We start from the raw sequence: 11,881 nt of genomic DNA, 5'->3' as shown, positions 1-11,881 counted from the left end.
ACCAGAGTAAATGGAGTCATGTGATGGATTGAATGTAAAGAATAAATGTCTACTTTTTAAATAACAAATACATATAAAACATGACAAATAACATGGAATATGCTCTAATATCCTGCAGTATGATGGAAATTCCAACTATTTAAAGTTTTATGTGATAGAGAGATGATCCAGTGGTTAAGAACACTTGTTGCTCTTGCAAAAGACCCAGACTCGATTTAGAATCCTAACATGACTGAACACAAACATCTATACTTCCAGTTCCAGGAGATTCAATGCCCTCTTCTGGCTTCCATGGGCACTGACATGCATGTAGTAAACAGACATGCATATAGTAAACAGACATGCATATAGGCAAAGCACTCATACACATAAAATCAAACCAAATATGTCTATATTTTAACATTGATTTAAAATTAAATGTTTATTATGTATATATGGATATTTTGCCTGTATGTATGCCTGTGCACCACATCTGTGCCTGTTGCCTGCAGAGACCAGAAAAGGACATCAGACTGCCTGGACCTGGTATTATGTATGTTTTTGAGCTGCCACATTGGTGCTGTGAATTGAATCCAGGTTCTCTGGAAGAATAGGAAACACTCTTAACTTTTAAGGTACATCTCCAGCCCTATAAAAATATTCCAACAAAAGTAAGTCTGTGATTTGAGCTAACTGAAGATTGTTCATGCTCAAGAAAATCTGTATGTTAAATAGAAGCCAAGTGTTCTTTTTTTTTTTTAACCTTTGGAAAGGAAGTATGCCCTTTTCAAAAATCAAAAGGCCGGTGAGAGGTTTTCTTATATTGCTAGTATAAGAGAGCTGTAAGTAAGATTTAGAACTCCACCGTCAGATCAACCTGGGTTTGAGTATCATCTCAGCTGCTTGCTAGTTCTGTCTCTTGACTTCCTTTATTCATAAGGTAAGATTGATAGTCATATTTCCTTTATGAGTTATTGCAAAAATGTGATATGCAAAATACATAAAACATTGAGCCAGCAGTAGGTGCTCTACAAATGCAACGACTCTTCCCTTGGTGTACAAAGGACAATGGATAGAACTCATGATTATCTTTGAATTTCATGACTTGGCCTATATTTTCTAACACTGTGTTCTCTTCCCCCTGTAACAGACTCAGAGACACATTGCATGTTTCAAGACAAGAAGTATAGAGTGGGTGAGAAATGGCATCCCTACCTGGAACCATATGGACTGGTTTACTGTGTGAACTGCATCTGCTCAGAGGTACAGTGCTTTATGGCACGAGATTTCATTCTTCATTCCTTAGCACATTGGGAGCCTAGGTGATTACAATCATTAAGAAATATTGGTAAGCACCCAGGTGTCATGGTGTATGAGATACAGGTAGGAGAATCATTAGTAGTCGATGAAAATTTTTGGCTAGATAACAAATTTAGGATTCACACTGGAGAAGGGGAGGCACCAGATGGAGGCCAGATTGCAAAGAGTATCTCCCTTGATTTATTTTTGTTAAAGTTTGGTTTGTTTTTTTCTAAGATCTGTAAATATTTACTATAAATAAATTTTTGTGGGCTCCTAGGCTAATTATATAGGACATAATAGGAGAGAGGAGAAGAATCAGAAGGAAAATTGATCTGCCTTCTAGATGATAGCGGAAGTAACCCCAGTTGTGGCAACAAATCATGTCTCCAAACGTGTAGTTCTCTTAATGAAAACCACAGCATCAAGCCAATTGAGAAGGAAAGCCTCATCATAATCTTTAAGAACCGAGAATTCTGAATGCATAGAATGGACTAGTTTCTTGAGATCCAAGGTAAAGGCTGCATGTAACTCCTTTTCTGTACCTACCTAGACACAGTCATTGAAGCTTGTTCTTTTTGCCATTTGAACAGATCTTTGGGCTTTCCACATTTTTTTCCTTGTATAAAGCAGCCTTCAGCTATTATAATAGCAGGAGGTATTCAGGGTTGGTGGAGTTTTAACTTTGCGGTAGACACATTTTCAGACTCGAAAGCAGGCCACCTATGGTACATGGTATGTTGGATAATTTACCTATAACCTCTGGATCCCTTCAGTTTTCTCTTTCAAACAGGATAGCCTGGTGTGCCTGTGGATCTCACCACTCAGGACTTTGAGTCAGGAGGATCATGAGTTTCAAAAGAAGACATAATGATATTACCTATTTCATATGTTGTACTAAGGATTAAACCCACTAATTCATCTAAAACAATGTATGAGTAATCAATGCTAACGTGCACTGCTATCGTTATCATTAAAGTTATCAGTGCTCTTAGTAACCTCTAGAGTGTAGAAGCAATTTCACTAGCCAGCATTAAAGATATTGAATTTTCTTCTCAACCAAGAACTATGGTTTCTGATATGCTTCTGGGAGTCATCTTCAGATGCCACTCTCTGGCCCTGAGTAGTGTGGAGCGTTAAGAACCTCTCTACTATGTCCAAATGCAATATTATAAAACTTTATTCTAGAATGCACATGAGAAGAAAGAATTGTAGTAAGGTGACTCCAGGCTGGATAAAAGAAGCCTGCCTCTTTAAATGGCTAGGGCTTGTATTAAATAGAGAATCTGGGGGCTGATTAACTGCCTGGTATGGCATTATTTTGTCAGATTCTTGACTCAGTACATTGGAGATGGACAGCTAGCCCTTGGGGGCCAAGGCTTTGAAGTCCACAAGGCAGTGAAAATGTTAACATGATCCCGATGCCAACAGCTCACACACTTGGCATATTCTTTCTCGGCACACTTCGCCACCCTTTACCCTGTAACGGCCTGACAGATGAAAGTCATCCTTCCTTCAGATGAATTATGGATGAGATATGCAAATGTAATGTAAAATGCATTTCCAAAGCTTTCTTTGTTCTAGCAATGACTGAGAGCTATCAGAGTTGGAGATCATGTATCCCTAAGTCATACAGGGACCAAGTTGCCTTATCCAGACATACTAGCTGATCAGCTCAATTTCTAGTTCTAGCTTGTTCTCGGAAACTGAAAAGGGAAATGAGGAGAGGAGTCACGCAGCCTAACAAATCAAGGCAGAGCTGAATGCAAGGACTCACATGCCAGAGATGTCTCTGTGCACAGGGCTGAGAAGCAGCTCTCGAGGGACCTATTACTCACCACCCTTTCTCTTCTATGGCATCAGGCAGGTGGTTATGAAATCAGAATAGGGTCTTGGAAAAGCCATGAAGCTTGAACTTGGAAGGGTAGGATTATCACAGAGCCAGGCCAGAGGAAGCCTCCCATATTTATTACTAAATATGGGAGGCTTGAAAACTGGGTCTGTGTTGAACCCAGACTCATATAAGGTATGCTGATGTGCTTCCAATCAACCAAGCAGAGGTATTAGGAGTGGGAAAAGGATTTTTTTTTTAAAAGAAAGCTGGTTGTATTCAGATTCTTGGGAATGCATTATTCACTGTCTGGGTGAGTCCCTGCATGACTGTTTCCCAAACTGGCATAATCCCAGTGACCTTTGAAAGACATAATTTCTCTCCCCCCCTCTCTTTGGCTTCTTTTTTTCAGAATGGGAATGTGCTTTGCAGCCGAGTCAGATGTCCAAGTCTTCATTGCCTTTCACCCGTGCATATTCCTCATCTGTGTTGCCCTCGTTGTCCAGGTAATCCAGTTTGCCTCTGTTTCTCCAATCTGTGACTCTCTGTTTTCCCTCATTGCCTGATCCAACTAATCATCCTAAATTCCCCCAGAAGTGAAACTTCCAGTCAGAAATAAAATTAGAACATTTTAGACAACTTCAACTGGCCCCCTAAATATACTTTATAGCCCAATGGGGATGCATTCTAGGTTCTAATATGTTATTGGGTACCCAGTAACAGGTTTTCATTGGGCTTTTAACCACTTGAAAAGGAATGAAAGGGGAGAAAAGCATTATAGCTATAAACAGCCTCTTCCTGCCATAGGCAGTGGGTAACAAGGGAGTTGTATCATTGTGGCACGTGTCCTATACAATTAGTGCTAGAACTGCATCCAAGCATAGCTTCAAAATGATGAGGAGCAGTTCATAAATCAAAAGAACTGAACCAGTAAGGTTTATGACAGTATAAAGCTGCTTGCCTGCTGAACAGTCACCTCCTCCACACTGCACAGTTGTTATTAGGTATACACTGTTAAGGGCAAGTCTGGGGATAACCAGGTAGAAACTTTTTCACAAAGCTGTTAGGAAGCCTGCTTTTATGGTTTATGGTTAGGGCATTTTCCTGAAGTAGAGGTCCCCTTGATTGCACTTTATTTTGATGTGACTAGGGCCTGGTTCCTGCTCCCTAGTCTTAGAAACATGGAGAGATTCAGAGAATGCCTGCCAACCCAATGACATTCCAAGGGAAATCAGACTATCAGACAGTCTTGAGATCTGCAAAGTCTGCCTTGCCACCTTCTCGGTCTATTCATTATACTGTATAGGAGAATTGTTGAGATGAAGGTTCCTGAGTAGACTTTAGGGAGTTAGAGAACTCTTCAAAATTAGTTGCAGGTTTTAGATTACTGTGTACAGAAGTAAATTCCTTTATAAATAATCGATTTCTTTATTGATATTCCTCTATAAAGTACACTTTCATGTCCTAGTAAGTACATTCCAATAAATGAAGGCATTCATTTTTCCAGGTGACAAAATATCACATGCAGATCCATCTTTCTTTGAATGTTGATGATAATAGTATATGCATCAAGACATGAGGAATTGACCAATCTGAAAGTTACTTTTCAGGGGAAATTCCTACACGAGTATGTTGGTTTTAAATGTGTTCATTTGCTTCTGCTTAAATTGGATTGTAAGAGGCTTTGGTAAACGAGAGAGAGCAGTATTTCTGATTAAATGGCTAATCTAGAGACCTTTTCTTTAGTATGCCAGAGAGCCTATTAAATCACCATAAAGTCTCTCCAATACATCTCACAAAGTGGCCAAATGTCATAGGAACTTTTCTAAACCACAAAAATGATAAATAGGGGCTAGCAGTTATTCTAACAGAAAAGGGAAGTGTTAAGAGAATTGAGTTCATAAATCCCAGAGGGAAAAAAGATAAAATAAAATGACTTGAAAAGCGAATTTTTCTGTGCATAGACACTGTTTTACCTTTCCCTGCTCTTGCAGTTTGCATCTAAGAAATTTAATATTTCTTCTTCATTATGCAAAGTCTTCCGTGAGTAGTTATGCCTAAGTTCTCTAATCCTTATATGCAAAATTTATGAAGTTGTTGCCATTCTTGAGTGATAATTTGGCTGGGTATAAAATTTTAGTATGCTCATTTCCCCTCAGCACTTTTGAAGTTATTTCTAAATGGCTTCCTGGCTTCTTTTGTTTATGGATTAAAAATTGAACTATTTGAACTGTTGTAGGTATTTTTATTTCCTTCATCTTGAAAGATTTTGTCTTTTACTCTGATGAGTAAATTGAGATGTGTTTATGTATAAATTATATTTCCTTAGCCTGCGTGGTATTATTCCTTTGTTGTTTCTGTTGTTGTTGTTGTTGTTGTTGCTGTTTGTGACAAGATTTTTCTAAATAGCCCTGGCTGTCCTGCAGCTCACTATGTAGACCAAGTTGGCCTCAAACTCACAGAGATCTACCTGTTTCTGCCTGCCAAGTAATAGTATTAAAGGTGTGTGCCACTGTGCCCAGCAGTATGATTGTTTTTCAGATTGTTTTTCAACCTAAGGACTGAGAAATATGTCTGTCAGTTATCATTTTTATAAAAATGACCATCTCTATATCTTGCCTCTTATTGTTGGAACTCTCTGTCTCTCTCTCTGTCTCTGTCTCTGTCTCTGTCTCTGTCTCTCTCTCCCTCTCCCTCTCTCTCTCTCTCTCCCTTCCTCCCTCCATCTATTTTTTGAGATAAAGTTTCATGTATCCCACACTGGCCTTAAACTCCTAGTTCTTCTGCCTCAGCCTTTCAGGTGCTATAAAACTGTCTTTGATATAAACTTTTTCACCTCACTTAATTTGTCCTCTGTGTCTCCTAATGTCTCCTTTACTCTTTTTCATTTCACATATTTCCCACAATGATACTTCATCAATTATATTCTCTAGTTTATAAATTCCTTTCAGACATATTATTTGGACAATCTGTTAGGTTTTGTTTATTTATCTTATCTCCAATAACTATATTTTCTTCCAAGTTTTCAAATTATATTTTAAAAATATTGACATGTTATTTTAAAATTCTGTTATAGTTTCTTATGGTTGATTCTCTTTTTGTTTTTTTTTGTTTCAAGTATTTGAAATTTTCTTATACTACATTCTAAGTGGAAATATTTGTGGTTTTTTCAGATATAAATTCTAGCCTCTCTGCAGTTTCTTGAAAGCTTTTCGTAGTTATGAATTTTTCTTGTTTTTCTAGATATTACTTAAAAGCTATTCTCCATGAGTTTTTTTTTTATCTTGAATGAGCCCTTTATTCCTTCATGAATGGTTATTTCAGTCCTTTTTGCACATTTAGCTCTAACCTAGGATTTTGGTTATCTCAGACTAGGTACCTCCTGCCTTGATGGAAACTTGTGTTTAAATGTAGAGTACTATTTTTTCATAATGTTCTTGAAATAGGACCTCAACTACAACTGCCAACCTTGGGTAATCAGTGTATTTTGGTAGAACAGCAGTGTGGACACAATTATGTTAGAGCCTTTTTAGATGTGAACCATGTGACCTTGGTCCTCAGCCATGTTAGTCATGTTTCTATTGTTATGACAATAAATGTGAGAAAACCCAAATTAACTGAAAAGGAAAAAAAATTATAGATTTATTTTGGCTCACTTTTTCTGAGGTTTCATTACAAGATCGCTTGGTGTGTTGCTTTTGTTCGTATGAAGTCCAACATGTTAGAGAGCGTTTAGTGAAAGAAATTGCTTGTACAATGTCAGACAGGCAATCAGTCAGTGGTGGGGTGGGTGAAGAGATCAAGATCTCACTATTTCCTTCAAGGAAATGCCCCTTGTTCTAACAGTTCTGCTCCACCTTAAGAGTGAAACACATTCACTAATGTTGACGGCCTTTCAGGGATACTAAACCCTAATACCAGCTTCACACAGAAGCCATTTTCAGACTGTAAGTCCACCTTAGCTAGTGTCACTTATCTGTATATTGTTCCAATTGCCAGCTGACCATTTGATTTGGCACTCCATCATTACTGTATTCTTCTATATCTGATTCCACAAACTGTTTTACCTTATTCCTATGGGTTTTTTTTCTTACATTTAAATTCTTATTTTATTTTGCTTCACATCATCCTTGTTCTTCATTTGGAAAGGAACCAAGGAATTTTTCATATGCTCTCCTTTACCATATTGAACCAGAGTGCAAGCAGTTAATTTTTCTTTCTATTGAATAAAACAAAATCAAATGGTTTAAACCATAACAGAAAAGAATGGGACTGATAAAAGAAATTTGCTACGTAGCTGTTGATCTCAGTTCTACTATATGGATGTTTTAGTCTCTTGACTGAATATTTCTAGAAATAAACATCCTCAGTCATGTAAGACTGAGTGTCATAGTCCTCCTATGAGACAGGGCAGTAAATTTAATGATACCTCTATATTATTTCCACTCCAGTGAATATTAGGCATGAAGAAACTCATGCCTTCAGGGCCACAGAAATGCATGATCAAAGAAAAGGCACTACAACTAAAAATTACTATATAATCCAGCTACATCATCTCTAGGAGTATATCCTGTTGCTCTCTTCACAATATCTAGGAAATGGAATTAACCTACACATTCATCTGCAGGTAAAAGGAAAATGGAAAAGTGGTACATATATATAATGGAATTTTATTCACCCATAAAGGAAAACAAAATTATAGAGTATGAAGGACACTTGATGGAACCAGAAGATACTATACTGAATGAAGTAACCCAGACTCAGAAAATTAAATGCCACATTTTCTCTTTCATATTTGTATCATAGTTACTGATGTTTGTATATGCATATCTACATGATATGAGTAAATATAGATGAATGAAAACTAGAAATGGCCCAATGATGGTGGGGAGCAGAGGCTTCTAGGGAGAGGAATGGGGAAGGTAATACCATACATGTGATAGAAAACTAGAAGAAGAAATAATACTGGGACCAAGGATGCAAGCAGACGCGCGGGGAGACAAAGAGATATGGGAGAAGACTAAGAAGGAGGTTGTCCAACCAAAACTATGTGTGAGAATGTCACAGGGAAACCTGTTATTTTGTATGCCAGTTTTTAAAAGAAAATTATATTTAATAGCTATATTTATTGATAGAGAGAAAGAGAGAGGGGAGAGAGAAATAATGAGAATAAATGAGTTCCATAGACTGAAAACATATAAGCTCTTTATCTAAGAGAGTGATTTTTTCCATAATGGCAAACAGCACTGTGGATTTCAAGGGAGCACTCACATTGGTAATGCCAAGCTTAGAAAAAGGGTTCTAGGTGTCATGCTTAAAAAAAGATAGAGGGGTTGTGTATTACCAGTTGTTTCTTTGTTCCCATACCTTTTGTTATAGACCATCTACCCTCAAATTTCCCAAAGGTCTTACCTATTTTTGTGACTGTGTCCTATAGCTCCTGCAAAAGATATAAATCTGAGTATGTAGGCTGCTTTTCCAGAGTTGCCAGTGAAAAATAGATACTGATTGCCATGAAGAGCAGATGAGCAATGGTTTCCTCTTTTGGTCACATACCACAGGACTCTACTGGGCCCAAAGAAACTGTTGCTACACAAAAGCTGGGTGGACCATTGTTCTGGACAAAGTTTAAACTGCTAGAAGTCATAGATGTCACTGATCCTGTCCTCAGCCCTAAGCAGGACTGACTGCAATCCTTGAGAAGTCTGTATCAATGCAATTCCCTATCTTCTCTGTTAGGGTAAAGATGTAGTAAAGGAAGAAGGATATGGAAGAAAACCTTCTTTCTCTTTTCTTTTATATACAATTTTTGTCACCCAAAGAAGAATTTCTTACTGAACAGGACCCTAAACCATGATTTTTATCTAAGAATTCTTAATGTTTATTCCATGAGAGTTTGCTATTCAGAATTAATAAATTTGTGTTCCCTTGGAGATGTTCCAGAATTCCTACGTTATTAAAGAGTTGTTATAAAATGGCCAAAATAGCTGATTTGATCTGGTTACTGGCCGCCTAATCCACACTGTTTTCTTTCTGCTAGGTGTGAAGAAGTTTGGCTCTTTGACATGATTTTATTAGGGATAGGGACATAGTGGTTTTGCCTCCCTCAATCCTGGTCTTTTTGATTCCTGATAGGGTAGGGAAAGGTCTTTTCTAGTCAATCACTGTATTCTCATAATGGGGAGGCTAGAAACCCTGTCATTTCTTTTACCAATAGTTGAGTTGTGGATGAGCTTGCAAACACAGATATTTCTGCTATAAGGCAATAGTGCATTTCTGAAAAACCCTCACTTTCTGTCAGGTTATACATTGAAAAATTGAAGGTCATTCGAGAAAAAAAGATTAGAGAAAACAACTCATGACTTATGAAATCTATAACTGGAATACTGACAAAACAGTATACTAATAAATACTAGTGGAGCTTACATTTGCAGTTAATCAATATTACAAAAATAGAAGCTTCACCTTATAAAATGGTAACAGTGTCTTACATTGGGAATAAGAAAGATCTGAGGCTGCCAAGTTCTGAACAAGAGAACAACCACATAATTATAAGCACCTTAAAAAGAATGTGTCACCAAATCAGAGACAAGAATAATGAAGGGTGATCGGGAACAAGATTATAGCTCTTCATTGCTTGTTGGTGCAACTCAGTCAATGTACTTGGCATTTAATTTAATTTCTGTCACTTGGTAGTGCAAAATCTTATGTATGAATGAAGGTAAGTTCTCCTTTGCACTAATCTGTTATTCTTATTCAACACATATATACACAGATTTACACTGTGCAAATCCATATTCCAGCAGAAATCAACTATGTAAGATGAGGTAGAGGTAGTCTCCTTGGCCTTTGACACTATAGAGAAGGAGAACAAATCACTTGACCACTGTACATCCATCTTTTCATATTTCAATATTAGCTACACACATTTTGTTTCTTTGCCCCCATCCCATACATTTAATCAAATGTCTGTGCCTTTGACTTCCAGTATTAATAGTAACAAAAGATGAAGGCCTTTTTTTCTGCTCCTTTGAGTTTTGTTTCTTTGTACAATAATGCAAAAAGATAAGAGATTTATTCATTTATCTATTTATTTTTGTTGTAGTAAAATTCACACAACATAAAATTCATCATTTAAAAGTATGCAATTCAGTAATATTAAGAACATTTACAATGTTGGGATGCCTTAAAGACATTACACAGTTACTTGTCTTCTCCCTTGTTCTCAGCTGCCATTGAGAACTAACCTACTTTATGAATCTGTGGATGTGACTATTCTGGAGTTCACAGTAATGAATTCATTCAGTAGAGAGACTTTGGCTTATGGCTTCTTTCACTTAGCATAATGTTTTCAAAGCTAGGGTTATGATATAGTATGTGTCAATGTTTCAGTACCTTTTTATGGATGAATAACATCCACGGTATGGTCATACTACTCATTTTAGTCACTGTTCTGTTGCTGTGAAGAGACAGCATAATCAAGCATTTAATTAGAGACTTGCTTACATTTTCAGGTGGTTAGTCCATTATCATTGTGACAGGGAGCATAATGGCACACATGGTCCTATAGTAGTAGCTGAGAGCGAATTCCTGATCTGCAGGGTTTCGGGGAAAGGGAGAGGGAAAGGGAGAGAAAAAGATAAAAAGGACACTGCCTGACATTAGATTTGAAGCCTCAAACTCTACCCCTAGCAACATTCCTCCTCCAACAAGAATACACCTACTCCAACAAAGACACATCTCCTAATCTTTCCAAATATTTCACCACTAGGGACTAAGCATGCCAATAAATGAGCCTATGGGTGCCATTATCTTTCAAACCAGCATACCACATGTGTTTATCATTTCATCAGTTAGGGTTTATGTCAGTTCTGTTCACTGTTTGACTGTTGTCAGCAATGCACTATGAATATTTGTCTACAAGGTTCCATGTGGCACGTGCTTTCAGTTCTTTTGGGTAGATAACAAGGAGTGGACTTTCCAGCGCACATCAAAATGATTCTCGATCTAGTTTCAAAGTTATAGACTTCCTTGTTCTTTTGTGTTTGTTTGTTTTTTATTTTAATTATGTTTTTTGTGTGTGGCGTATGTTCGTGTATGTATGCATGTTTGCATGTGTGACCTTGCATTGCACCTTTATGCTTATACACAATAAATGGTGACATTTGGAGTTGAATGACTTCCTTGAGCACTCTCTACCATGTATATTGAGGCAGAGTCACTATCTGAATCCAAATGTCACTAGTGACTCATTTGGCTAGCCAGCTTACTCCGGGTAGCCCCTTCCTCTTGTCTCTGTTCTAGGATTACAGATGTACCATACCCCTACCCCTATCTACCTTTTATGTGAACTGTGGGCATCTGAAGTCTTGTCTTCATGCTTGGGTGGCAAGCACTACTCACTGAGCCTCTTTACATCTTCTTTAGGCTCATTTTTCTCTCTCTCTCTCAGCTGCTTCATTATTTTTGCCATTACCTATTTCTGATCATTTCTTTTTCTTCATTTCCTATGTTATGTTTTGGATTCTGTATTCACTTACATTTTATATTTTGTTGAAAAAGCTGATTACCTCTAAACAGACAATTAACTTTTATCCCTTTTTCTAGTAATGAATATTGTAGCTGAAGTATGAAATGTTATCAATGCAGGGGAATTTCCTTCTCTTCTCTTCTCTTCTCTTCTCTTCTCTTCTCTTCTCTTCTCTTCTCTCCTCTCCTCTCCTCTCCTCTCCTCTCCTCTCCTCTCCTCTCCTCTCCTCTCCTCTCCTCTCC

The 11,881-nt window shown here is 37.5% G+C and overlaps 1 protein-coding gene across 1 annotated transcript in view; it reads left to right on the top strand.

Moving 5' to 3' along the window:
* Chrdl1 (chordin like 1) overlaps positions 1-11,881 on the top strand; it is a 105,975-nt gene that overhangs the window by 22,456 nt on the left and 71,638 nt on the right. Inside the window, exons 3-4 of the mRNA XM_028767473.1 lie at positions 1,130-1,242; positions 3,522-3,615. Coding sequence (XP_028623306.1) covers positions 1,130-1,242; positions 3,522-3,615 — 207 coding nt within the window. The remainder of the gene's footprint in view (positions 1-1,129; positions 1,243-3,521; positions 3,616-11,881) is intronic.

This window comes from Grammomys surdaster, unplaced genomic scaffold, assembly GCF_004785775.1.
Source record: "Grammomys surdaster isolate TR1022 unplaced genomic scaffold, NIH_TR_1.0 173, whole genome shotgun sequence".
Taxonomy (NCBI): Eukaryota; Metazoa; Chordata; class Mammalia; order Rodentia; family Muridae; genus Grammomys; species Grammomys surdaster.
This window is presented reverse-complemented; position numbering and strand designations above follow the sequence as displayed.